This window comes from Notothenia coriiceps, unplaced genomic scaffold, assembly GCF_000735185.1.
Source record: "Notothenia coriiceps isolate Sejong01 unplaced genomic scaffold, NC01 NC01_scaffold00037246, whole genome shotgun sequence".
Classification (NCBI taxonomy): domain Eukaryota; kingdom Metazoa; phylum Chordata; class Actinopteri; order Perciformes; family Nototheniidae; genus Notothenia; species Notothenia coriiceps.
The window spans coordinates 14,891,111-14,918,767 of record NW_011369947.1 but is presented as its reverse complement, the minus strand read 5'-3'; the positions used below and the strand labels follow the sequence as shown (position 1 = coordinate 14,918,767).

Sequence of the window (27,657 nt, the reverse complement as noted above, 5' to 3'; positions counted from 1 at the left end):
CTCTCTCAAACACAGACACACACACACACACACACACACACACACACAAACACACAAACACAGAGAAACACACAGCTTGTGTTCATACCAGAGGACTTTCTGCCAGGGGCAGTTCTCATGGCAATGAGAGTGTGCGTGTGCGAACTGCAGTTAGTCTAAGTTACTTCCTCTATGATTTGCAATTTGATACTAAACAAACTGTGAAACCTGGAAATATCCATAGCCTTCCTATTACAGAGAGCTAACAGAGTTGGAGCTCACATAACATCTCGCCCTGAACTGACTTCAGCAGCAGAGACAGCATTTAGGTTGTGGATTGTAAGCTCGGTTCAATATTTTATGTTTGATGAAATAGTTTCAGACCTATTTCTACAGCAGTCTTGTTTAAATACTTGGAAAAAATAACAATATCTTATTCGTGTTGTAGAAATGTACAACAAAACTGCTGAGGAAACGGAAATGGGGACCAGACTTGATATTTTTTGGGTATAATTTAATCAGGATCAGGACTGAATGAAACCTGAGCTCCAAAAATGTTCAGGGCTCCCACAGATTCATTGTATGTGAGGAATTTAGTCTGCACGATCAAGTGTGGATTTTGGTTACTGCTCACAAAGAGTCTGTCACGAAGAGAAAGAATCCAGTGTTCTTTGATCAAACCTCAAACTGGGGCCATGTGTCCAGTACCATTTACCTGTCCTCTTTGTTGATTTGGTCTCCGAATCCCACCGTGTTGACGACGGTGAGTTTGAGGCGCACGTTACTCTCCTGGAGCTCGTAGGTGTTGGACTTCAGCGTGACTCCCGGCTGGTTGTGCTGGGTGGGCTCGCCCTCAAACTTGGTGTTGAACAATGTGTCCATGAGGGTGGACTTCCCCAGACCCGTCTCACCTAGGAAACACAGAGAAAATGCCTCATGTTACTGGGATCGCAGAGACATTGATTGCGGTTTCCTTCACACTAAAATGTGTACTCCAACTCCACTAACACGGCAATATCTATCATTTTTAAAGATACACAGCATCTAGAGTATTGATCAAAAATCTAAATACATTAACAGTTACTTGTGAACTGATAAAAAAAAGGCAAGAAACAGACAAGGTTTACGCACATTCTGTTAAAAGATTCAAGCAATTTTATATGGGAAATGTTTCTAATAGACACCTTTGTGAGGCAATTTGTATTAGTGTCTATCCCTTTGCCCTGCATCCTTCAAAATTAACAAATATTTAATGATCTTGACGCATGGTCAGCTTCGGATTAATTTAACCCTAAACTCACTTTGATTACAGTTCAAAAAATTCATTGATTTTGTTTTGTTTTTCTTGTGTAGCATAAATAGAATACAATTGCATTCTGTTGCAACCCAGTGTTGTAGAATGACAAGCTAAACATGTAATTTTCAAAATAGCAGAAGGAGAGGCTTGTTATCTACTGATGAATCCTCCATTACTTTGAGAGGCAGTCAGATGACTCAGATTCAGAGCTCCCTGTGTAAGAAATTCTATTTTTATTCAACTGAGCCTGACCTACAGTCTAAGCATGCTAGCCTATTTTAATAGGATATCTCTGTATGATCCAAATCTTATCGTTCTGTCATAATCCACAGAAACTGATGCATCAACGGTCACTTTGCCTGTTTCTGACCTCAGTTTTAGTCAGTCTCTCATGCTGAAGGCAATCTGGCCACCTAGAAGCTAAGGGGTAAACAGGAAAGAGTTGCAAAACAATCCTCAATAACTAAGCATGCAGTAATGCCAATCATCTTTTAGCTCAATGGAAACAAACACCTCTACATCTTTGATTCCCTCTTTGAAATTTAAACCACAACCAAATTATACAAATCACAAGATCACTTGTCTTTGCCTCAAGCAATGCTTGTACTACTTTGAACCGCTGCACTTGTGAGTCACACAATAGCATTTGCTGTCTACAACAAATGCTATTCTTAGTGTATAGCATCATTTTTGGCTCCATATTCTGGACTGGTTTGTACTTATATTTCTCAAGAGAGCTTAGTATTAGTATTACCACCAAATAAATATGGTTTGTGTAAATTCTGAGTAACACATTGTTGTTTGCCTTTCACTCATACACAGATATAGACACCACAAAATAGTTTCAGCTTGGAGGCGAGTCAAAACCATGCCACTAGAAATGCCCACCAGGCATTTCCTTTCATGAAAATCTTTAAAGACACACATTGTAGTTATGTAACTAGACCTCTAAATAGGAACACATCCTAAAATAGATAGCATACAGGGTCTTAGAACCCAAATTGTCATGTTTGCTACTACTGGTAGTAAAACTGTAGCATCACCAGAAATGTGATCTAGGAAATATCCGTCTAGAGTTCAGTGTGTTGGTGGCATGCCTTCCTCTCTGTGTAGACTAACATTAGAAGGTGTAATTGGGAAAAACAAACCAAAATGTGGGGAAAAAAACATGTACTTTTCCATTGCTGCTTGGCAATTTGATGTGCCACTGAAACAACATAATTCCAAATAACAAATATAGTTGGACTGTGTGTGGCGGGCAGTAATGCAATGTTGCCTAAACATCTGAAGTTCTAACCAGCACTCATTTATACACGTAAAGTGGGAAAATATAAGCAAAGCTTTGTATTATCCAGAACACACTGAAATGAAAACAGCACCAAAAATGGCCGTAAAGTTTTATCAACGCCTACCAACGCCATCTTGAACACAAACTGAATCATCGTTTGCAAAAAGCTCGGGTTTAGTGAGGGACTGTCGTATTAGATTTCATTAGTTGTATTTTGAGTGCACCTAATAAAAAGGTACCCGAGTGTATTTGACAGAATAATCCAAGCACTTATTGAAGCCGAACTGACTTGTCCATATAAAACAACTCAGGCACCATTTCTCAGTGTTCTCACAAATCCAGCAAAAGACTTGCTCTGTATAGTGTGACAGCCATACTGATACAAAAAATGTACACTTAAATTAAATAATGAAGTTCCTATCTTAACCCAGAGCATCTTACTCATCATGGCAGTCAATGCTGACTTGCCCGAAGGAATCTAAGCGCATCAAATACTGAGCAACATGCTTTGCATCTTGTGGGAAAGCCTGACTTTCATTGAAGCAAATAATTAGTATTTTAGCCCAAGGAGAAAGAGAGAGTAAAAGCATTTTCACGCATGACATACTCACCAACACAGAGGATGTTGAAGCAGAATCCGTGGTTGACAGATTTATTGACCAACTGGTCAGGCATGCTATCAAAGCCGACATGGCCTGCCAGAGGGACAGCGCGAGCACCTTCACCCTAAAATAAAAGGAAATCAACATAACAACATCATGTCACTGACATTGCATTAATTTGCCTTGTTACGGCACTGTGTTCTCATTTCTGTACAAATGCACAGACTTCTATTTAACACTTTATAATGAACATTTACAACTCTGTAAATGGTTGTTAAGTGGATAAATAACAACATATTTAAAAAAACATTTGTATTTCCTCGTATCCACACCTTCCACCATATTTGCTCTACATTTTTTAGTCTGATTTCAGGTGCAATGTTGCTCACTTCCTGTTTGCTGAGCAGTAACTTTCTTCCCACAGACGAGACAGTTCAAAACCACAGTGTACATATATGGAAAGGCATTGTCGTATGTGTCAAGATAATAGAAAAAACTAAACAGAAAGCTTTGACAATAAATATATCACTTAAAGCTGATTGAGTCAAGTTAATACAGCTAGCATTTTTGGTTTTTGAGGTTTCACTTTGACTTGAACCCTTAAACTCCCTATTTTTGGCCAGTTGCACTTCCCTTTCAATCTACTTTACTCTGTTTGTCCACAGTCTATCTCTGGACCAGAGTGACACCAAACACCAATGTGTAAAAGCACTGTTGTTACATGTGTGTGTGGGCGGGTGGCTGCTGGTGAGTATCTCAATCCCTGCGAATCTCATTTCTGCAGCCCACGTCTGCATTATGAGGTGCAGGAAAGCAAAGAATTTAGATTATATGGCAAAGCAAGAGCTCTAAACCAGCTAAACCTCAACCAACCAGCCATTATGTGGCTTAGCGTAACACACTGTTGCTTTTCAATGTGGCTTTGACAGGAAAACATTCCGTTTGCGGGTCAGTTTAAAATAAACGGGTCAAGCAGATGCTACTTGACAGTTGTGGATTATTTGGATAGTTGAAATTGGGTTTAAACAGCTGATGGAGTATTTGGGAAACTGGGGGTATTGTGACTAAACAAACAGCATTTCCTCTTCAGCTGCAAGTGCAACATTCCTGAAACCTTTCCTGCTTTTTAAAACACTCACAGCCAAGTTACACACAGAAGGTTTTCTCAATCATTTTCATTTTGTGTGGCCACAATGGAAATCAAAGTGCAAAACCTTGCTATTCTGGGCACTTTTTTTGGTGTAGAGGCTTTCTTTTCCACTTAAATAAAAGAAACGAGCACACTTTACACAATATTGTAAAATTGCACGGACTAAATGTATATAACTGGCTCCGTTTTGTCCATGTTTTCTATGAATATAAGACAACGCCCGAATGAAAGTTAACGGGACTTGCATGAAACAACATAACGGAAATGAGCACCGTAGCTGAGCTGAAATGGGGGCGTTAAGAATGAATGGCCTACTACCGATGGATTTATTATCAGTTAGCTAATAAGGGGTCTACAACAAAGTCTTTAACACAGTACATTTAACAAAACACCATTTAGTTTGAAAGGTATGTTAAGCTCATCAGCACAGGATATCTGTAGGCGTTAGCTTACAACAATGTAAATACCTGAATGAATATATTTCAAAGAATGTAACGAATGAGCAGGCCTTACTTTAAAACCGGATATACTTAAAGATTTAGAAACGCACCATCAGATTTGTGATAGATAACCGCCACCATATGTCGTTTCATTAGCAACGTTACATTCAATTTGGGTTTCAATAAAACCACGAAACACGGATGATAGCTTGCGTTTACCTATTCCAAATTAAATTCTACCTCGTAACGCTAAAATTATATATTTCATATTATATAGGCCAGCAAAGAAATAACAGAGATTTATGTTCATAGTGACAATGGAGTAAAATGAGGCTACTCACCGCTTGCCTTGCTATCTCAGTTGACGCCATGGTGGTAGCTGCTAGGTGGAGGACGGAACATCTACTACTCTCTGTTAGCAGAGGAAGCTGCAACGTTCAAGTTACACCGAAAGATGGCCTACTGGGAATGTACCATTGTTCAAAGGGATATTTTGCAATCATATTATAATGTGATGACAGGGATCACATTGGGTGCTATTTAAATATTACAATTATAAACAATCCGCCTCGTTTTTTTTATATAGAAGTCAACTTAATATGATTTTTAAAAAGCACTGGCCACTGATCTCCCCCACAGAAGGTCGTAATGATGTCGTCCAGTGCGAATGGCAGTGAACCACAGTCAGTGAACGTTACAAACGGTTTTAATTACTTTGTGGTTACTGTCAAAAACTCTCATTATTACAATTTTTTCACATGACTTTAAAATATTAACTACTTACATATAAGATGTTCCACCTTATGATTATTAATCAACCTTTATTTAATCCATATGTAGTGCAAATTATTTTGTTGGTAACGCCCATTCAAATCCTCTGTGCTACATCGACCAATAGAAAGAAGGCAGCGAATTTAAAAAGGAGCCGCGGTCACTCAGAATCTACGACCAGATCATAACAACTCAGAGGTTCGAGAGCTAAAGCAGCAACCGAAGACGCTAACGACACCGAGGTAACGTTAATTGCTAACACCTGTGTATCAACGTTACTGTTGCGTCTTTTGTTAACACTTTTACGTTTTAGAAAAGGGATAATGAAAATAAGATGCCTAACGCAAGCTAACTAACTAAGCTAAACTAACTGTCTTATATTTAGCTCAAGAATAGTTCAATAACTTGACCTCAATATGTAAACGGAAGGTTAATCGACCCTTTATTAGCTCCCTGTCATGTGGCACTATGTTGGCTAGTTATGGTTAAATGTGACCATTGTAAGTAAGCTAATTATTGTTAGCATAGTGCTTGTTATGTTTGCAAAGGTTTTATGTAACGTTTCTATGAGAAAAACAAATAAAAACTAAGTTTGATTTTATTGAGCTTAATACAGAACAATCATGAAGATGTAGAGTGAAGTGTTACATGAAAAACGGAATATTTGGGTAGACAGCCAACTTGCCAAACGAGAGTCAGTGTCTTTCATTAATGGTAGCTACATCTGTTGAGTGCTGTAACACTGCCATATTGGCTATTATTTGCAGTACACTTTACTATTCCTAAATGTTGTGAGTCAGATGCTGAGTAAACACGGCCACAGGGACTACTAGAACTAGTTATGATTTCACAGGACCTGATCCCCCGATCCATCGTATTCAAGATAAAGAGCCAAGCCTTGGTGTTTGTGTAAATATGACTAGAATTGATATCGATATTGTTTCCCATGTTCTGCTGATAACATTACTTCACTGATTCGGCTCCAAAAGCATTAATGATGGTTTTGTTCCAAGTGTCACATTAGCCTGCACTTGCAAAAAATAGCCATGTGAAGGCAGCAATGTTGCCTATGCTCCTCTTGCTATGTGTCGAAATGTCTGCCACAGCAGAGTCTCTTCCATGGTGATACATTATGTCATGCAGTAGCTAATATCAGATTGTGTTTTCAGATACAATGGCCCATATAATCTTTGCCGAGCGTGAAATGGCAAGTCTTCATCCGCCTACACTGAAGATGCGCCAGCGGATTCAGTCAGCTCCAGGTATGAGTGCCAACCTTGTGATTTTTGAAGATTTTTCTTTTTCTTCTAGCAGTAATATTGATCCGTATAGAAACATGGTTCAATATTTTGCTTCCCTCCCCCCCCAACTAGAACAACTTGGATGTTCAATGACTTCCAACAGTTTAATCACGCCAAGTCGTCGCAAAGCTTTTGGTGCTATGAACCAAAATATGTCAACCCCTGCTAGAAACACACAAGAGAAGAAAACCCTAAAACCACAGGTTGGAATAAATTACAGAAGTTACAATTTCAGAAAGTACTCGGGCTATCTTGTGTTTAATGCCTCAAACAACACGTGTGTTGACACAATCTTTTGTTCCCTACAGGAAACCAAAGTCACGCATGCTTCAGAACAGAAGACCAAAGTGGAGGACTATGCAGAAATTGAAAAGTGCATCCCTTATGACCCGCTAGGTAATTAACACTTTCATCACTGACAGTTTTGTTAGAGTTCATTCATTTTTGGTATGAAAGTCAGAGTTTATAGATCATCCTCACAATCAGAACAGACTTTCTGTGTAAATCACTGCATCTTCTGCTTAGCTTTGATTCCTTGAGTCCAATAATTCCCCTCAGGACTCGGCTCTTTGAGGCCCGTCTGTACATAAGAAAAATGCACATGTTAATGGGTCAACATGTATAATGTTCATTTCCCCTCATGCGGTTGCTTTGTTACAGTTTTGAAACATGTATTTGAAAAAAGTTGTGGTGTTTTTTTTTTCCTCCAGAGTTTGAGAGGTACAGCATACCCGAGGACTTGATTCCTCTCGGTAGCTTTGCTCTGCCTGGTTTGGCCCGTTTCCCACAGGCTCCAGACCTGTTTGAGGAGGACTTTATTGAGATTGCCCCACTTCCAAACCTGTCACCTGTAAAAATGCCAAATCGTTCAGGTATTGACTTCACACCCATATTTATGGATTCAAAAACATGAGCATTGGTTAATGTTAAATTCTCTGAAGTACAGGATGGATACAATGTTATCACAGTATATGTAATTTCATGCCATAACTGAAATCTGTTTATTAATGAAAGTGCAGATTGTTTTGGCTAAAGCATCACATTTTAATAATTTACTAGTGTATGCATTCCAAAAAGTAGGCTTCGGGCAACATTATCTCACCTGAATGGGAAAGCTTTTAATGGCAGCATTGAATAAGCTACAATTGTCTAGCAGGTGTAGCCATTAAGTATGGTGCACAGGTTTAAAACTACAGGTATCATTAACCTGCTCTATGATTAACTTTGCTGTATTTTCCCCTCGCCAGATTATTTCCCCTCTCCAGACGATTGCTCAGCACTGGACGCTTTTCTACAAACACTTGATGAGCTGACAGTTGAACTTCCGTCAGAATCTTTTACTGACTAAATGTTGATGCGTGTTTTTGTTATGGCAACATTTTTACTTTTTTTTTTTTAATAAAGTTTGTCCCTTTTACCTCTTCTATTTGCTCTACAGTGTTTCTTTATAATGGGTGACTGGCTGGTTAAGTGTCGAGGGAGTAACAATGTTTTTACTTCCTGCTTTTGAAGTCTATCAGTGGTCACATGCTGCAATTTCCCTATTGGTGTAGCCTGAGATTAGAATGAACTTTGTCTCAGTTCCTCTTGTAAAGGAAAAGAGGATATCAAATTGGCTCTATAGCTTGAGAAATCCTTGAACCATAAATCCATATATTGTCTCTTCACCCACAACACTGGAAGGGGAATACTAAGGTTTAATGGTCGAAACAATTGGAAGGACTTTGGACACAGGTGCGTAGAATTGACGTGAGTGGGGGGAGTATCGTACTAAAGGAATGCATTCTTGTTGTGTAATATACTTTCAAATGAGGAACTTGACATAATGTTAAGACTATTAGAATACATGACTGGGTGTTGAGACATGAGTTTATAGGCCTACATATATTAATAAACCGTTTCCTCCCATGATAGGAATGAGTGGAGTTGAGGGAAACTGTCCCCAGCTGATAAATTGACACTGATATCTTCGGGGTGTTGTCTAAAATAAAGGAAGTAGCGTTGAGCTCACTCGGGCAGCATGAATGAGGGCAGATCGGGTGAAGCTGGCCGTGGACCAGCGGTCAGTAACACCGACACCCACGGCAGCCGGAGGTCCAGACAGGGCAGCGTTGTGGAGCGACTCTCTCGGTATGGCATGCAGGTCATGCCCAGCGCTTTCCAGCGTAGGTCGCGGCCGCAGAGGCAGCTGGAGGTCACTAACAGCTGCGAGCCGGGGGCACACCAGAGGGAGGATCCGGAGAGAAGCTCTCTCACACCCGCTATGCGTAAGAAATACCTGAAAGAGTTGCTTTTGGGCAAACCGTCGCACAGCGGGCTGAGCAGCGTGCTTTCACAGACCTACAGTGTGTGTTCCGAGCAGGACGCCGCAGACTGGGCGCTGTATGCGATGGAGCACGCCTGGATGTTGTCTGCAGTGGAGGGGAACTATGAAACCCTCCTGGAATTCATCTCCGAGGACCCCTGTCTGTTGAACAGGAGGGATTTCATCAGCGGGTACTCGGTGCTGCATTGGCTGGCAAAGAGAGGACAGGACGAGACTCTGCTCAAACTTTTGCGGTTCGCACAAGATGCGGGGATCCCGGTGAACGTGAATGTGCAGGGCAGCGGCGGGCTGACCCCGCTGCATGTGGCCAGCCAGCACAGACACTTCATGGTCATCAAGCTGCTGGTCGGAGCCTTCAGTGCCAACGTAGATGCCATGGACTACAATGGGAAGAGAGCCTGGCAGTATCTGCCGGGAGACGCCCCGCCTGAGATGAAGGAGCTGCTGGGGACCTGGGATGACGAGCACAGCTGCGAAGGATGTGCACAAAATGTCTACAAAAACGTCAACAACAGCGCTGGCTCAATGAACTTGACCGCATATGATGAGGTCGATCATGGAGAGACAGATATGCACTCCTTCGACCGGACTAAGAGGGGGGGCAGCTGGGGGTTTGGCTCTTTAAGGAAGCTGCTACCATCCTTTTCATTTCTTGGAAACAAAAGCTGAGTGTTTGACAGGCCTTCAAATATGTGAATTATTTTACATTATCTTCAGTTTCCAGTGTAATGAAGCAAATTCTGCCTATATCTGTAAAAGTCTTGGAGTAGGCTACTTGAGTATTCATCAAAATGCTCATTATAGGGCAGTGTTGCTCTTTAAAATCAACACTTATTACTAGTTTTAATATTTAGTTTGATTTCCTGTTGAATGTTTGTGATCCAAAAGGGATAACAGTTTTCTAATGTTTGCCTTCGTCAATGACTTTAAAATACTTACCTCATGCCTTTAAATGTAACTGCTCGTTACTCATTTGTACACCATGTCAAATAGATAGCTTGTCTTTAAGTGATCACTGCACTATTTTTAACCCTTAGTATAGGGCATCAATGTTTCTATTCACACTCACAGAAAAGCATCCATTTGATGTACTGCACTTCAATAAATGATTGTGGCAACTCATTGAACCCAAATAATAAAGCCTACTGCCTGTACAGAGCCTTTTTCTAAACACGTCTTGCTGCTGAACCAGCACTGCTTGTCAACTACATGTTCCTGTTCGCTGATGTGGCATATTTTTTCCAGTTTTACCACTTGGGTAAACATATCGTAGGCCTTGCTACTAGATTACAATTCTTAAATAGCATTGCTGTCTCTGGCACAAGTAACGAAGTCAGAGTTCAGATTCTAACCAACTACAAATAGCTACGATCTCCCATAAAAAAAAAACAAGCTGTGCTGTGGTCAAGAGTGAAACCCCTTCCTTTCACAGAGCCCCTCTTCTGCAGAATGTGTCAGCATTACCACTCCCCATGTGAGGTTCTCATAACACTCTGTAAATAGATTAGAAAAAGATGACCCAAAGCCTTATATCAAGTTTGATCACAGATGTTTTATTGTCAAACATGAGCATAACCAGAGTATATGTAAAAAACGTCGGCTGCTCCAGATAACATGGCTCCCCCGGTGCTCAGGCCCAGCAGCTGGAGGTCCTGGCAGATGTTGGGATGGAGGGAGGCTGGGATCCACGGTCCCCCATGTCTACAAGCCAAGCTTGGTCCTCCTCCAGTGTCTCCTCTTGGAATTGTACCTGAAATTCAACATCAAAAGCAGGAGGTTAGCAGTGTTCAAGTACTTAATACCATAATGTATAATACAAATATCCATTTATTAGTGGATTAAAGGATGCAACCAGTGATTATTTTCATTTGAAATGTATTTGCCAATATTTACAGGTCATCTGTGCAGTGTAACATTTTCAGAATTGTATTTTAGTCTAAAACACAGTATACCAGGATTCGCATTTCAAATTAGAAACACAATCCAATGAAGGGCGGGTTCAGTTGAAGCTATGCAAAATGTTGATGCTGCTCCGATTTCAAAAGGCCACCACCCTGACAACTGGGTGATAAAGTTATAAATTAACCTCCGAGGTCAAATATACATGCATCATTTATTTTCACTTGGATCTAATTATTGTAGCCATGTGTACTTGTTCCATACAAGACATTTTGGAAATCTACCAAGAGAACATGTGGAAAGATCAGCCATTTGGGACTAAGTGAATGTTCAGCTACAGAGCTTCCTCATCACCACCATGGTGAGCTGGAATCAGGGCTCTGCAGCAGAGATACTCTCAGCAGGATTAATGACAACACTCTAATGAAATGGAGTGCTGCAATTGCAGACCTGCTTTACATGACATGAAGTTCCTGCTTCTAACCTGCATTAGCCAGCCAGTTATGCATCTCTCTGCACTTAGGGATGAGACAGCTCAACACTTAAGAGTGATTTTAAAACCATTTATAATAAAATAAATACAGAACACACAACGACCTCTCATGCAGGACATAATCTGCTACACCTTTGGAGGATGTTTTTCCTATTTCACTCTTCCTTTGAATACTCAGTAAACTTTACTGTTGAAGTTATGAGGTGATTATAATAAACATCCAAGTATGATGCAGAATTCAATAAATCCGGCTCTTAAAAGCATCAATTACAGCTTAAACCGAAATGTACTCGCTTGAAGATATTGCAGTAGTATATTTGGACGACATTTACGTGACTTCAACTTCTGTCATCTTACTAATTACTGAACATTAGTTGTAACATATTAGATGGGTTTATTTCATCCAACTGTAGAATACATAAGGTGTACCAATTAACCTCACAAGAAAATAAATAAAGGGGATTAATAAAGTAAGGTAATGCTACATGAGGAAATGTCTAGCACTTATGTAGTGGTAGTATCATTACTTATAAATATTGAGTGTAAGGCCTAGGTATATATTATTCTGTGTACTATTATGCTGACAAAGCAGTTTAGCGGCCTTTAAAGTAGTGCAGCAATTATAAGTTGATGAACGGAGTACCAAAAAATAGCCAAATATTTTTAAAATATTCAATGCAAAACAGATAAGGCCGCTTCAGCCACATGGATGCTTTTAGAAATAATGTGACTATCGTTTGGTTTTGGCAACCACTTAATGGCTCCATCTTTGAGCAAGTTCTCCCCCCATCCATTTCAGCTACAACCCAGAATGAAGTATGGTAGCAATTATAAAAATGTTTGATATTTCTTGAGCATGGTATGTTAAAACCTACATCAATGCAAGATAGATGTACCCAATACACTCGCTAAGTGTAAAGAAGTGAATTGCTGTGACCTCACAATGACTACAAATCCACTTCCATACGGCGTGTCCACATGTACAAACCGTAAGCTTTTCCACCATCACAAAACATGATGCACAGTATACAAAAACACACTATAATCTCACCTGATCTTGTTTCCAGTCTTCATTCTGATCCACTGAGGAATGGGCCTGTTCTGTTTCTGCTTCTTGGCAAGGAAGCGCTTGATCCTAAACGTCTTGTGGGACGACTGGAAAAACAACAAAGGTCGCCATTAACACCACGTCAACACATTTTTACAAACCAATGCTGCATGTCTAAAACTTCAAATAAAACTTAAAATACTATAAGAAAGCATCTAGCATGTCTTAAGGAAGTTAAAGCTAACATGCGTAGCTCAACAGAGTGGGTACCGGCTAGCATTTTTTAGCAGCCCTTTTAAGTCATCATATACAATCTTTTTAGAGAACAGACAGCTGGGTGAGGTTCCCCTGATCCATCTATTAATCACACAACATATTGGTGCAGGTTTACAAGGGCTGTAGACAAGGATGTTTAAAGATTTTGCATTTACCATTTTGCCCACAATCCTTTCCCGAACTATGGCGGTGGTCGAAGAGAAAGACGGATGTAGCGTCGGGGCTTTTATCCAATCAGCGCGCGCCGAACGGGCTGAACGTTCTACAGACAGCGACACCAGGTGGAGGGGATGTTTACCTGCATCTCAGGCCCTTCAGGCATGATGCGTCTTTACCAGTCTATGGTCTTTACAGCATGGACTCTGGCTTGAGATGTTATACGACCTGTTGCACTCATCTACAGTTTATGTTACAAGCTGATGGATAGGCAAGATATTCACATGAAAATATAATGTGTGCGCCAAGGTAACCTGATGTGCTGAAAAGTTTCACCTCTTGTTCAGAGTTTATGAACAATTTATAAATGGTGAAAATAAAATATTGCTATTTATTATGTGCCAGGTATTGCAATTTTGTTTAGCTGTGTATAATATTGCATATATTCTGTAACATGTGGATTATATTCTATAAATCAAAATGTATCTGTTTATTTTATTGACCTTGTTTCCTCTTTTCACCCTAATTTATGTCTGTAATAATTGAATTTGTGATGCATTTCACACCCTGTGTGTATGTTTTTCCTTTTATAAAACAGTTATATATCATTATATGCTGAGGTATATGTTCTATCCTTTGTTAAAGTACTTTATCTGATACTTAGTTATTCTTCTATTACTATAGGATGTTACTCGTCTAGTTACTCATCACTTTACAAATAATTCATATGAATAGCTAATAGAAATATATACTATAGATGGGACTACATCAAACTATTTTAAGTAGTTTGTGGCTGCTTTTAGGAAATCCTATTGCACATTTGTTTGTGTGCCACTGAAATAGATCCCCAGCTAAAGCAGGATCTGCATTTAAGGTCTTTTTGTGTTCATGAGGGAGGTGCATTTTTCAAATATAGTTCTTAAACTATGGATATTGCAAATAATGAAATAAAATCATTTCGTATTCCACCATAGGAATATTTGAACAGGTGTCAAAAGTAAACATCTACAGTGTTATGAATTAGCTCAAAGTCCCACACTTTAATAAAAGAAACCAAAACATGTACATTTAAGCAAATACCTTTTAATTCAGTCAAAAATGTTTTCTTTATGTTTACATCATTCTCATGCTGTATTCAGTTTGATGCATCACGCATGAATGTTTAAGGGGAATTTCAGATTAGAAAAAGGGGCGAAGGCCACAGGTTGATCCCTCTGATTGAAGTTTGCATGCAGGCGTACAGTGGCTGTCACATGGCAGTCTAGTCAGAAATGGCTATTTCTCCTCAGACACTGTATGAACAAAACACATGATCCCAAACCTGTAAATACAGACTATGTACTTCAGCATATGTGGATGCCTATAACACAATATGAGAGTTACAGACTTTAATTGAAGTTCCCCAGGCAGAGGAAGATTAACATGTGAACACTTGAAACTGAAAATGTCAGTGCTAAAACAGAATCTCATTCAAGACAGAGTAGAACAATATTGATAGCATTGATGACATTTTGAGTAACTGGTAAATTAACAACTGTGATATGGATGAAAATGTTTAAATAGACACCGTTTGCAACACTTGACATGAGAGAAACAATACTGACATAAGGTCACTTTAAGTTCACGTGGTCCAAGAAAGCTTTGGCTTCACCCAATGTGCCCAACAGCCAAACTCTTTCCAAAGGTTACTGTTACCTTACATAACAAATACAACTAAAGAGGGACACATTCAGGCACTGCTAGGCTCTGCAATCATTCCTCTGCCCCTGAGACTGGGAGAGCCGGGTGCTCGAGCTGCAGTGCCGTCGCCCTGAGTCGCCACCTTGCTGCTCCGAGCCTCACAGGCCTGTCTCCCCTCTCCTCACCAAACTTAAAATGCCATAAGTAGAAATCTGCTCAATCGTCTCCTTTGTCAGCCACTTTCTCCGTCTCGGTGTCTGGCTTCCTGTCGGCAGAGCTGGATTCGGCCCCTCCTCGAGTGCGGGTTCTGGACCCGGGCTGGTACAGCTGAATGGTAGGCCGGTCCTGATGTAAGAAAACAACTTTCTTAGAAATACATTACAGTACGTTGAGCTGACACTTTTATCTAAGGCGTGTTAAGATAAGTGCAATTAACCGTGACGATAAGCCAAACCTTTTTGAGTATTGCATACTGACATTTAATTCCATTTTATTTTTGATTGGCTAAGGTGTAGTATAACACTGAAAATGGTTGTAAATATAACTTGATTTGAAAGGTAACTGGCTCTAAATATAACAGTATGGTTATCATAAACTAAAAATGTATAGTAATATGGTTATGCTATTCAGAGAAGAAGTATTTCATTGGCAGTATGAATACAAGTATGCAGTATGCAGTATGTTAGAATGTGGTTTCCAAACAGTCATTACCTTGTTTCGTAGCCGATCTCTTTTCAGGCTCTCCTCCTTCTTGTGGTCTTTGGCAGGCCTCTCTGACCTCTCAGAGCGACTGGACTCTCCAGTGTGATCTCCCTTCTTCTTCTCAAAGGCCCGCTCTTTATCCTTTTTAGCCTCATCCTGCCTTTTCTCCTTCCTGAAAGTGTTCTCGCGCTCTCTCCTTCTCCGGCGGTCTTCGTCCTGTCGCCTGAGGCGCTCCTTCTCCCTCTGGCGGCGCTCCTTTTCCCGCTCTCCATCGCGCTCTCTGTCTCGGTCTGGGTCGCGCTCCCTGAACTCCTTCCTCCCGTCTTCCTCACCTCTGTGTGAAGCACAAATCCTGTCTGAGTGTTCTGTTCAAGGTGAGATATGCATTTTCAAAAACCATATAACTGTAGCTACTAACTTCCTTCCTCGATCCTCCTTATTATCAATGTGCTGACGCCTCTTATGATCAGCACCCCCCATGGGTCGGTCCTCTTTATTGGGCCTCTCTGGTTTCTTGGTTTTTTCCTTGGGCTTTTCAGAATCAGCATCTTCAGCTCTGTCTGGCTTCTTCAGGAGCTAAACATTTGAAAACAAAAGGGAGACATCATGAAATATTGGAGATTTAACTTTTTAAACTGCTTTAGTTGACTGCAGCACACACCTTAATCTTTGGTTCTTCTTTCACTTGGTCCTTGTCTTTCTCCAGCGGTTTGTCGAGTCTCTTCATCTTATCGGTGTCTTTGCGCTTCCTTCTCTCTTCCTCCCTCCACTTGCGACGCTCCTCATCACGCACACGCTTGCGTTCAAGCTCCCTCCTTCTTCTCTCTTCTTTCTTTTCCTCCCTGATTCTCTGAAAAGTGTTCAAACACAACATGAAGCCAGCCCTGATCATGCAATTTAACGTTAATAGCTTTATCCCGCCTTTAAATGTACCTGTTTATTCTTCAGGAAGTCCAGCAGAGGAGTTGTTTTTTTAGCTTAAATTGAGAAAAACACATGTTTGAAATCCTTCCTCCAAGAGTGTGTTTGTTCTACAGATACAAAATAATGTTTTGGATGCACTTTTTAATTTGCAGGACTATTCACATACCAACGAGTTCCTTTGATTTGGCCTCAATCTCTTCCAGCAGGGTCTCAGGTGTTGATGCCATCTTGTCGTCATCGCCGTTGTAAATTTCAAGAAACTTATTGTAATCAGGATCTGAAAGAAAACAACATATTTGTATATTAATGTAAATATCAAGTATTTTAAAATGATACAGTCGTTCTAGCTTTTTTAGAGGACAAATAAATACTCGCCATATTTCTCTTAATAACATATTCTTATAGAATTATTTTTTACCTTCATCAATTGTTCCACATTTTGCGTCCTTTTTCTTACTTCTTTTCTTGGCAGTCTTTTGAAAAGGGGCAAATTCCACGACGGCAGTATACTCCTGTCCTGTTTAAAAACAAATGTGGACTAACCTCAAGCCATGTCGGGGAAATCCTTAATATTAAAGGGAAAAATGTGTGAGCTTCATACCTCTGCTGTCAATGAACACATAACCATCAAATCGATCTCTGAAGAGAACTATATCCTCTTGGTGCTTGAAGTTTATGTAAGCCCTTGCAAAGAGGTGTGGGAAAAGGCTGAAAGGAAAGAGTAATAATGTTGGTTACATGTTTAGAGTCATAACATGCTTTTTTTAAATAATTAAACATATTTTTATTAAATGACCTGGTGTCGCTGGAGAAAAACTCCAGGTAGTCCATCTCTGGGAGAGGTTGTAACTGCTCCTCCAGCTCCTCCTTGGTCAGACTTGGTGGTAACCGTCTGATCACAATCTTTGAAATAATTGAAAGTTGAATATACCATCACAGCTGGGAGAACAAAAATAAAGATAAGGTAAGAAAGGAAGGAAAGAAAGACATCCAGATAAGTAAAGAAAATAACACATACAAAAAGTGAAATAAGAATAAAGTGTATATTGAAATTAATACTACATTCATGTTTATATTCAGTTTAACCATTTTTTAAATAGGCCAACTGTCTACCATTAATGTATATTTATTTATTTTATATGTATTTAAGGATTTATTTTAGACTTCTTATAGTGTTCTAATTTACTTTGTAATACATTTATTTTTAAAGCACTGTTCGAGGGACATTTTCATTGCCAAAAACTGCTTCTTTGTAATGTTTTTTTACTTGTGCAATAAAGAAGTAGGAACATAATTAACATAAAATGGGATGACTGATATTGACTTAAAGTTGGGGTTAGTCATATTAATACTTGTGTAACTCACTATAAACATTACAAAGTGGACTATGTTTTGTTTATCAGAATAAACACAGCTAGTAAAAACATATTGTTATTTAAATAGTTACGATAACTCGTAAAAATAACAAGAACTGACGTATAGCAACTGTAGCTAACGAAGCTAGCAAGTTCTACCTTTGTCATGGCCTCTTTCTTTTCCTTGGACCTCTCCGTCTTTTCTCCATCTTCACAATTTAATTCCATTCTTCTATCCTTCGGTCTAGCGTTTTCCTTATCTTCCTTCATGGTTGAAAATCTACTTCGTCAAGTAATTGTATTTCGTCTCATTCCGCACACTTGTTTACTTTTTAGCAAGTTAGCCGTGTGGTAGCAACAGAACTAACCGTAACTTCCTCTGGTCGGACCTGCAGTTTGGCGTTACCACCAGAGGGAGGCGATGAGAGTGAAAACAATCGTATTACGTGAATTCTACGTTTAAATCATTTGAATTGTTTCACATTTTTGTTGTGTCGATTTGTTGTCTATGAGTTTTAATTCGACTGGAAAGTTATTTATTTTGAGGTATTCTTTTTGTTTTAATGACTTTAGATATCGGGAAAATTCAACTTCCTTTTTATAACCTTCAAAATAAAAGCTGGGTTGTTTAAGATAATACTTTAGAGCTCTCTATTTTGTATGTGATAGGATTTTCACACAAACTAAAGGAGTGTACGAAATAGTGATTACAATGAGTGTTTATTGCTGATTAAATGTATCTGTTATTATTCTGTATCAGATACAGTCTTAAATGTACTTTCTCTAATTCCCAATGCATTGCCTATTTCAAAACCGTATATCTAATATAGGAACCGAAAGGAAAATCTGAATGTATATAACGCTTGACGGCAAAAATAGTCGAGTAGCAAGTAAAAAATGACATTGTTTTTCATCACTTTTATTTTTGAAAGAATCCCAACAGGAAGTCTTCTCCTTGTTCTGCTAGCGGAACATGAACATAGGTCGTCAGAGGAGAGTCGACATTTTGTTAGCTTCCTAGCTAAATAAACTGTTAGGGCGACTCGGTTGTAATCAAAGTTGCTCTCAGTGGGCTGAAAGTCTCCGGCTGTAATCATGTGGTATGAAATCCTGCCCGGTTTCGCGGTCATGACCATATGTCTGATCATTCCCGGCATCGCCACCACACATATACACAGGTTCACAAACGGAGGAAAGGTGAGCAGGATGCTAATGTAGCTAATAAGACACAAGCTAACAGTGCTGTCAGGATGTTTGTTCTTTAAAACATCTTGATTAAATACTTGTTGTGTTCTCCTGCAGGAAAAGAGAATCGCTCGGCATCCGTGGCAGTGGTATCTGATGGAGAGAGACAAGCGGGTGTCGGGAACTGAAACCTACCATGCCTCCAAGGTTAGTGTCCATGTGTCGATAATCATAATATAACCTTCTGTGAGAAAAGTGAGCATAGCAATCAAACGAAATATTGTATTTTGTAGATTAAAAATATAAATGTCCTTTTTTTCTTCTATTGCCCAATAAGCTCAGTGTGTCTCTCAGCTTGGCATTAATATTGCAAGTGTATGTATTTAAAAAACGGTTGTATCTCAGTGATGTGCCCATTTTCAGCCAAAATGTAGAAATGTGTATGTCTGCACATTGTGAAAATAAATGTTTAATGCTGAGTTTAATTGCTGGAAAAATGAGAACAAACGTTTGGTTTAATGAATAATTATACAAATATTTCTAAGGGTAAAAATCACTTTGTCCTTGAGTCTTCTGGAAATTAATTTCAGGAAACAAACGAAAGTGGAAAATAATAAATGCATTGTCATTTATTTTTTAAAGATGTATCATTCTGTAATAGTATTTAACTCCGGATGAAAGGGAACGGCTGCTGTTGAGTGATCCCAAATAAAGAACAACATGCAGAAAGGGTTCTGTAGAAATGTTAAGAACTGCTATTTATAGGTAAAATGCCATATTACATATTTGGTAAGTAACATTAAGACAAAAATACATTTGTTTAATATGAAATGCAAAAAGGTTTGGAGGATTTATTAGTATGTTTTGAAGTAAAACATATCCCTCACCTAACTAGCAGATTCCAACCTCTCTCTTGTAGTAAGACATTGACAGGACAAGGCGAAACAAATATAAGACATTAAATAAGCAAAGATTACGTTTGTTGAATCGTTTAGTATCTTCTTGCACGATTTACGTAGTCAAATGTCTTTCTAATGACATATTTTCCAACCTGTAAAATAGCACGTACACTGAGGTTTACATACAGCAGAACATGCTTAAACTTCTGGCCTAGATAATGATTTCCATACCTTCGTCAACTAAACTAAAACCTAAAGCTGTTTTGAAGGCAGGGATATCCTCAAAAAATGAAATGATTGGTTAATGTTTAATATTTGTTTAAATTGTTTTTAAATATAATCCTATTCTTTTTCAACAGGGACTCGAGAACATCAACTGATGATGACGGATATAAGGACCCTGATGAGAAGAAAGTTGTACAATAAAAGATTATATTTAACATCCAGCTGTTTGTTTTTTCAGTCAATCGTCCCTGTTATTAATTAAACTGTTCCACACTGAAAATCTTCAGAGGCTTCTCGGCTCATTTGTCAATTTCAAAAGCAACAGACAAGAGGTCCTTTACACCTGTCATGTGTTGGGGGGGGCTTATATTGTAGATCTTATATCGCACAAGGGGAAACCCAAGGAATATATTAATATCCATACTAGTGAGACTTGTTGTGGATATTTTAAACTCGTCAATACTGTAAAGATGTACAATGAGAGTAATCAATAATAAACTGGTGAAAGCAAGCAGCGTTGTCTTCTGGTTATTTATTTGAAGCTTCAAAGGTACATGTCTCAGAGTACAGAGTAGTCTGCAGGAGTGTGCGCAATAGTCACAAAATAGCAAAGCTTATATACAAGAGGGCGGGCAGACAAAGTTTTGTATGGCGGAACGCCTCAAATCCACTTTCACACGGTCTCATATCGCTATTTGGACACCTGTGTCCTTGAGCTATCGAAAGTACAACAGTCATCAAATTATGGAAGTTGAAACTTAGTGTGAAGAGGAGTAGTTTCAACATAGTCAGCCAAATCAGCCCTGTGGTCTTGAAGCGCTTGAGAATAATAACCCTCAGAGTAAACAGATGAAACAGCAAATATGAAGAAATGGTACAGTGGTGTTGGACAATGCTTTTAGAAGCATTTGGTTTTAGCATATAAGGTAACATAAGAAATTGCCACTACAGACTAGAAACTGTAATATATATATATATATATATAAATGTCTCATGGTATAAAGGCTTTCAAAGCTTTCTCAAATTAGATTTTACAGCAAGCAGTGCAGAAGGATTTTAAAATGGATGTGTTCGTCAGTCTGTAGAATCTGATGTGTGTAAAAGGTAATCTCTGCAAGGAATCAATGATTTAGATTCTCTCATTTAGGAAATTATTTTTCAAATGTGAGAAATTACTGCTTTCTTTTAAATTAGTTTTTGGACCACACAAGACACTTTTAAGACATCACTTTGTCTTTTGAGGTGTTGTGCATTTTAAGATTTTTTTTCTGACATAAGACAATTTATTGAAAAATATAACTGATGGAAATTGATAAAATAAAGTGAACTTGTGAAGCAGAGGAACTGATGTTTAACTAGTTTAACTATACCAACGGTAATATTTACCCGAGCAGGTCAGGTCAACACAATCATTGGACCGTGGTATAATTTAATCAATCCGGTTATGAAAAATTTGAGGAGGTCGTGATTTGATAACAAACAAGAAAGGCAAAAAACATTCTAGACAGGATTATTTTAGGTGGTTAAAATGTAATACGTTTTTGTAAATATATGAAAATATAGTATCATAGGTTTCTAATATCTTTGCTTTTTCACTCATGATTGATTGGAAATGTTTCTCTTAGAAGGACCAAAATTGAAAGAAGAACTGTGAAAACCAAAACTTGACTGACATTTTATTGAATGTTCTGATCAGGATGATTCGCAAATGATTTACAAGAGAAAATAAAGATTTAATTAAAAGGGAAGACACTTTCCAGTGAATACATGGGATGGAGAATATAATACGACAAAGTACTTCTCAAAGTCTCAGTTACAAACTTATCTTTACAGTTAAAAACCTTCCTCAAAACTGCACATTTAACTCAAACTGAATGGGGTTATTCTCCCGAAACACAAGAATAATACCTCAAGATAAAAGTAAAGGTATAAAAAACAGATGTGATGTTCACTTCTCCTCCTTGCCTTTGGTCTTCCTGTACACCATCTCCCTGAAGCTGGACAGGATCTTGCTCTCCCTCTTCCTCCTCTCCTCCTGGTTGAAGGACGCCAGCGCTCGCTTCTCGTCGGCACTGTAGATCTGGTTTTCCTTTCTCAGACGCACAGCCTCCATACGGCGATGTCTGCGGGGTTACATTTCAATTGTTCAGTATCACAATAAAAAAAGAAGAAGCTCAACATCAATGTTCCCAGACTTTCACATCGGAATTATATTTCTATTCGTAAATGACTCCTTTTACCCCCATTTTTTGTGTCTTATTGGGTATGTAAATATGTGATTTATCTTAATATATTATTTTATTTAATAAAATATGTCCTGTTTTTTCTCTTCGCTTATCTTTGATAGTGTTCTTCGAATACAATCCTTTAGCTTTTATTTTGTCTGTGAGCACTAACAAATATATATATTTATTAGGGCCGGGACTTTAACGCGTTAATTAAGATTAATTAATTACACAAACATTAACGCGTTAAAAAAATTAACGCATTTTAATCGCACTTATTTTTGCCCTGCGGAACGTTTCTCACTGGATGAGTTTCAGGCGTACCGATTATACTGGAGCACCAACTAACGTTCATGACTTCAGACAACAACAAACCACAGTGAACAATAGTCAAACATGAACGAAGAAGCTGATGAGACCGCTTTGGTTGGCCCNAAATTATGCAAAAATTCGCATATCACCGCAGCACATCAAGCCTCAAGTATCACCTCAATGCAAAACATATAGCAGCTAGCGTGGAAGCTAGCGTGGACGTTAGCCCGACTCCGAGTACAAGGACCCACACCATAGTTGCCCTCAGAAATCGGGAGCATTTCAAAATGCAAAATTGGGGGGAGGGTGCTAGTGGATCGCCGGAGCTGTTAGATTAACATTAACATGCTTATTGTAGTTGGGAGTGCACTGCCTTGCGGCCTGTAGTACCGTCCTTGATGGAGCATATGTGTGGGCTGGACCTGTATTTTACAGGAAAGGAGTGAGTCGAGAGTAGAGTAGTTGTCGATTCTCGTTCTGTTTTCTGTGAATATCTGCCTCACCCTCTCAGACTTTGAGTTGCGCGCGCTACTAAAGAGACGTGTTACCATGGAAACCAAACAATGGTGTAGCTGTATTAAAGTCAGAGTGGAAACAATCGTGTGTAAATCTGATTTTGTCAGAAATCGGGAGAAATATGACCCCGGGAGGAAACCGGGAGAGGGCAATGAAATCGGGAGTCTCCCGCGAAAATCGGGAGGGTTGACAAGTATGGTGTATACCTCCACCGTTAAACTGTCATATTCTGCACATTTCTTATACTTTATACATACATAAGAGTATAATTGTTATGTATAATATCAGTTAAAAGAAGAACTTAATCTAAAGTATTATTTAATGTTTAAATAAAGTTTAAATTGTTTTTCTGTTTTGCACTTCCTCCTATTAATATCTTTGTACATCCTGCACTAAACTGTTTTATTGTAGAGATCACTTACAGTGTCTTCTTCATTTTTTTTCCTCTATATTTCTATCATTGACCTTCTAGAAAATTGAAGAAATTGAAGATGTTGTTTAATTGTGGATATATTTATGATCCACGTCAATTATTCAGTTTCGGCGGCATTTCTTCCAGTTTTTCCAAAGGTCTTCTCATCAGGGCTCTATAAATAAAGAACTACGTGATTAAAAATGCGATTAATTTCGATTAATTAATTACAAAACCTCTAATTAATTAGATTAATTTTTTTAATCGAGTCCCGGCCCTAATATTTATTTATTTGTACATAAATATATATTCTTTCATAAAAACAGACATATATTTTAAATTCTTAATCTATCACCAATTATCCAGAAAGTTAATATCCGATCAACTCCAATGTGAGTTTACTTCTAAACATGACGTACCTGCTGCCACTCATCACGTAGCCAGACTTCTCAAAATCTGCGATCTCGCAGCTGGTGAGACCGATCTCTCCTCTTCTCGGGATACGTTTGCCTGCTTTCACGTACTCTGCCATCGCAGCACCTTCACCCGGCAACAGCGCATGACCAAAACTGGAGAGAATGAAAAATACATTTGTTAAACTGGAGTCATAAATGAAGAAAATAAGTTCTGTAACATATAAGAAAAAACACCAATGATTCTTTCGGGAGTCCAGTTTCAAATGTTGTGTTTTATACAACAAACTATCCAAAACCAGTTCATCATATATCTTTTTTATATATTTCAAAAAGTCATCATATTCATAAGAAGAAGAAAAAAGGAAATATTCAAGAGCTGTGTGAATAATCAACTAATTCAATAGTCAATCAATCAAAAAGATTTGTCTTATCAGTTCTGTATTTCCCAAGCAGAAAAACACAAAAATACCGTGGTACCACTTCCAACTTTTACATTTGAAAACATTTACTATTGTTCTCGGGTGTTTTAGGACTCATTGGACAAAACAAGAAACTTGAAGACATCCACTTGGGAGTTACTGGTATTCTTAAATTGCAATTACAACAGAAGGTTGCCCTTTTGTAATCGAAAAGGACTCGTCAGCATTACAATATCACGTGTTATCAGTCAACCTGCCGCAGTGCTTCCATCAAAATTGTGTATTGTTTGAAGGAACATAAAGTGAAATAAAAAGTCTTACTCTAAAGGTTTGTCGTCCTGCTCCAGCTGAGAGAGGGGGGCTTCGGGGCCGACCATGTGTTCGTCGATGCAGGTTTTCTCCACCCACAGCACCGCGTTGGGATCCTCCTCTTCCTCCTCCTCCTCCTCCTCTGACTGCTCACTGCCGGTGTGGCTGGACTCCTTGCGGGTCTTCTTCTTCTCCTTCTCCTTCTTCTTCTTGGACTTCTTTGACCTGTAAGGAAAAAAGTGGGTTTGTTTATTTGTTTGTTTTGTGAAGAAAGCTGATATGCAGCAGCGTTTCAGCACTTACTTCTTGCTCTTCTTTTTCTTGGATTTCTTTTTCTTTATTTCTTCTGAAATATAAATAAATGACAAACATATCAGCTGATAAAAATCAAGAAAGGTTATTATTTCTTAAATGAATGTATGTCTGTCGCACCATCTGAATCTGACTCCAGCTCGCTGTCTTCAGAGTGCTTTTTGTTCTTCTTTTTCTTGGATTTCTTCTTCTTTTTTTTCTTTTTCTTATCGTCTGTGAAGAATAACTTTGTTTGTCATTTCGCAGTAGGCAATTTAATGTAATTTATTCACATCCAAACACTGTGTGCTTTACCTTCTGAGCTGGATTCTGAACTGCTGTTTTTCTCGTCTTCGACTGGAGTGAATTCATCAGAGCTATTGGAAAACAGAAGTAAGAAAATTATACCTTCTGCACCGAAACATACAAAAACGTATGTACGTATAAAACTTTGGAGAACAAATGTGTGGTTCTTTGAATTTTAAAACAATATAAAAATAGTTTTTTGAGAGATTCTTGACTTACTCTGGCTCTTTTACTCTCGGTGAATATCCCCAAACTTCAGGACAACCCGACTCACCGATCTTCTCTCTCTCTTGCAGACGCCTGCAACAGAAAAACAAATTCCACATCAACACCAAAACAATCAATTGTACTGTACAACTCTCTGTGTGTCCGGACTGCCTTTGCTTAAACCTGTTGCTATCTTCTTGCTAAGTAATATGTATGTTTTGTTTTATTGATTTGTATTAGCATTTCCAGTGCTGTAAGCCTCTATGTTGTATATTTTTACTGATTGTATTTACTTGTTCGTTTTAAGGACATTTGCTTTTAGGGTGACTTACAACATCTACCCAGGGACTACACTATGTGCATTAACCCTGTTAAAAAAATACAAAATAAACCTGTTAAGTTAATATATTTTAAATGTGCCATTGAACTGGAATTTATAATAATTATTATTATTTGTAATACCAAGCTAGGTCCTTTTAAAAAGAGTCACGTGAATTGTTGGCTCCATCATTTATATGCTTGACACATACTATGGACTATATTTTGAGGGTCCCCTACTATTAATTATAGTATTTAATAAAGTAATCCTGCAGCTATTTCATTACTTTTCAACTATGATTTGATTTTATATAATAAATACGTTTGTGCATGCCACTAAATACTGTTTTTATTTTTTGTCTCTATCATTATTGTAACGGTGTTGGAATAATAAAGGAATTCGGATGGAATCTATCTGTAAGTGTTACCTGGCAATAAAGGCGTCTTGTCTCTGTCTCTGCGCGTCGTCCCTCTGCTCCTCGTAGTAATAATCTTCTTTGAAGCCGCCGTGTTTCCCCGGTGCTTCCCTCTGCTCGGACCAGTGCCCGCTGTGGCTGTTGTTGTTGGTGATCGGGTTGTTGTTGTTGTGTCTCTCTCTGGACCGGGACCTGCTCCCTATGCGAATCCTTCGGATGTTTCTAGCCTCTTTGAACCGGCGGTCCCGCTCTTCGTGTTCCTTCTCCCGGTTCCTGGGCTTCGGAAGTTTGGGCCCGAAGCTGTACGGAGACAGGCTCCTCTCGCGGCTGACGCTGCGGTGTCGGCTCCGGGACCGGGACCGAGTCCGCGGTCTGCGGGCCCGGGGACTGCGAGGCTCCGCGCCGCCGTCAGAGCTCGACCGGTCCGACTTGGGCATCGCTACTCACCAATCTGGACTCTCAACAAAACTAAGCTACAAACTAGAGTTCAAGATTCACTTTTTAAAGGAAAATTGAGAGAGAAATGAACACGCGTTCGTGTTTTCGTTAGCAAAGCGTCCAATAACAGGAAGTCATCATGAGTCCGTCGAAAACACACACCGGTCTTACCAAACCGGAAGTGCACATAGTTCCGCTTGTACTTTCTGCTGGCTGACTCATATGGCTGACTGCAGTCTGTGGTAGGTTATAAGCATATTAGAGTTTGTAGTTATTATGACATATTAATTGTGACATTTTTATTAAAGAGAAACTTTTCCCCCCAAAATGCTTTACTATATATAAAAACTATCAAACCCTTTGCATTAAATTGCGTTGTCTTACTTTGTGGTTTCCCCCCTAGCAAGGAGCGATGCAGTGGGTAACGGTGGTGTCAAGTCAATGCACATTTACTCAAGCACTGTACTTAAGTATACTTTTGAGATACTTGTACTTTAATTGAGTATGTCCATTTTATTTTACTTTGTACTTCTACTCCACTATAATTCAGAGGTACATTGTGCACTTGTATTCCACAATACCTTTAGTTACTTTACAGATTTGGATGAATTATGTGAAATATAAACAACACTTAGATAAGACTTTATAAGCTACCCTGCAGTGTACAAAGTCATTAAAACCAGCCGCACCTTTACCAGCTTTGATAACACTTAAGTGATCAATAATCAAAACATATGATATCAGGGTGTCCGCGGGGTCTTAAAAAGTATTAAAAGTTGATCAATCAATCTAGCGAAAATTAAGGCTATTAAAAAGTATTAAAAAGTATTAAACGGCATTTTCCAAGGTATTAAGAAGGTTCACAGCAACGACAACATGAAACACCCTTTAATTTACTGAAACGACATGTCGGGAAACCCCCCAAGGCGGCCCCATGCATAGCGCGCCGTAAAATGCTGCTTATTATTTTAAGTTTCGTTGCCTTGCTCCGCTCTTGTGTGTGGGTTGTGGGAGGGCGTGATTTACTGAACGGACTTTAGGTAACGGGTCCAAGTGTGTTTTGTGTGTGTTAAGAT

The 27,657-nt window shown here is 38.9% G+C and overlaps 8 protein-coding genes across 13 annotated transcripts in view; 3 read left to right on the top strand and 5 right to left on the bottom strand.

Annotated features, from left to right (window-relative positions):
* septin6 (septin 6) overlaps positions 1-5,156 on the bottom strand; it is an 18,312-nt gene extending 13,156 nt beyond the window's left edge. For all 5 annotated transcript variants that reach the window (XM_010794945.1, XM_010794947.1, XM_010794949.1 and 2 more), the window contains exons 1-3: positions 5,098-5,156; positions 3,176-3,290; positions 695-890 (exon numbers count right to left, since the gene is read on the bottom strand). In XM_010794945.1, the coding sequence (XP_010793247.1) occupies positions 695-890; positions 3,176-3,290; positions 5,098-5,127 (341 nt within the window). In that variant the 5' untranslated portion in view covers positions 5,128-5,156. The remainder of the gene's footprint in view (positions 1-694; positions 891-3,175; positions 3,291-5,097) is intronic.
* The window catches only part of LOC104966470 (low-density lipoprotein receptor-related protein 1B-like), a 1,038,955-nt gene that overhangs the window by 860,763 nt on the left and 150,535 nt on the right, over positions 1-27,657 (bottom strand). The gene's annotated exons all lie outside the window — the stretch shown is intronic.
* pttg1 (PTTG1 regulator of sister chromatid separation, securin) lies at positions 5,666-8,252 on the top strand. The gene is made up of 6 exons (XM_010794950.1): positions 5,666-5,769; positions 6,697-6,789; positions 6,901-7,031; positions 7,137-7,224; positions 7,539-7,700; positions 8,076-8,252. The coding sequence occupies exons 2-6, from the start codon at positions 6,702-6,704 to the stop codon at positions 8,174-8,176; spliced, it is 570 nt and encodes a 189-aa protein (XP_010793252.1). The 5' UTR covers positions 5,666-5,769; positions 6,697-6,701; the 3' UTR covers positions 8,177-8,252.
* sowahd (sosondowah ankyrin repeat domain family d) lies at positions 8,410-10,308 on the top strand. The gene is made up of 2 exons (XM_010794951.1): positions 8,410-8,562; positions 8,743-10,308. Exon 2 carries the CDS (start codon positions 8,849-8,851, stop codon positions 9,821-9,823), a length of 975 nt encoding a protein of 324 aa, XP_010793253.1. The 5' UTR covers positions 8,410-8,562; positions 8,743-8,848; the 3' UTR covers positions 9,824-10,308.
* On the bottom strand, positions 10,687-13,132 carry rpl39 (ribosomal protein L39). The gene is made up of 3 exons (XM_010794952.1): positions 13,026-13,132; positions 12,598-12,701; positions 10,687-10,904 (listed from the first exon to the last, which is right to left on the bottom strand). Exons 1-3 carry the CDS (start codon positions 13,026-13,028, stop codon positions 10,856-10,858), a joined length of 156 nt encoding a protein of 51 aa, XP_010793254.1. The 5' UTR covers positions 13,029-13,132; the 3' UTR covers positions 10,687-10,855.
* Positions 14,090-18,097, bottom strand: upf3b (UPF3B regulator of nonsense mediated mRNA decay). 2 transcript variants are annotated; one of them, XM_010794953.1, is made up of 10 exons: positions 17,847-18,097; positions 17,129-17,235; positions 16,934-17,040; positions 16,751-16,849; positions 16,499-16,609; positions 16,342-16,385; positions 16,070-16,258; positions 15,827-15,984; positions 15,418-15,742; positions 14,090-15,051 (listed from the first exon to the last, which is right to left on the bottom strand). In XM_010794953.1, the coding sequence occupies exons 1-10, from the start codon at positions 17,955-17,957 to the stop codon at positions 14,923-14,925; spliced, it is 1,380 nt and encodes a 459-aa protein (XP_010793255.1). In that variant the 5' UTR covers positions 17,958-18,097; the 3' UTR covers positions 14,090-14,922. The 2 variants fall into 2 exon arrangements, with proteins under 2 accessions (XP_010793255.1, XP_010793256.1); XM_010794954.1 differs by having other exon boundaries at positions 17,129-17,271; positions 17,847-17,925.
* On the top strand, positions 18,642-20,506 carry ndufa1 (NADH:ubiquinone oxidoreductase subunit A1). Its single transcript, XM_010794955.1, has 3 exons — positions 18,642-18,884; positions 18,990-19,079; positions 20,131-20,506. Exons 1-3 carry the CDS (start codon positions 18,783-18,785, stop codon positions 20,149-20,151), a joined length of 213 nt encoding a protein of 70 aa, XP_010793257.1. The 5' UTR covers positions 18,642-18,782; the 3' UTR covers positions 20,152-20,506.
* nkap (NFKB activating protein) lies at positions 21,646-26,774 on the bottom strand. The gene is made up of 8 exons (XM_010794956.1): positions 26,156-26,774; positions 25,422-25,502; positions 25,212-25,273; positions 25,038-25,130; positions 24,909-24,951; positions 24,618-24,830; positions 23,881-24,030; positions 21,646-22,119 (listed from the first exon to the last, which is right to left on the bottom strand). Exons 1-8 carry the CDS (start codon positions 26,578-26,580, stop codon positions 21,945-21,947), a joined length of 1,242 nt encoding a protein of 413 aa, XP_010793258.1. The 5' UTR covers positions 26,581-26,774; the 3' UTR covers positions 21,646-21,944.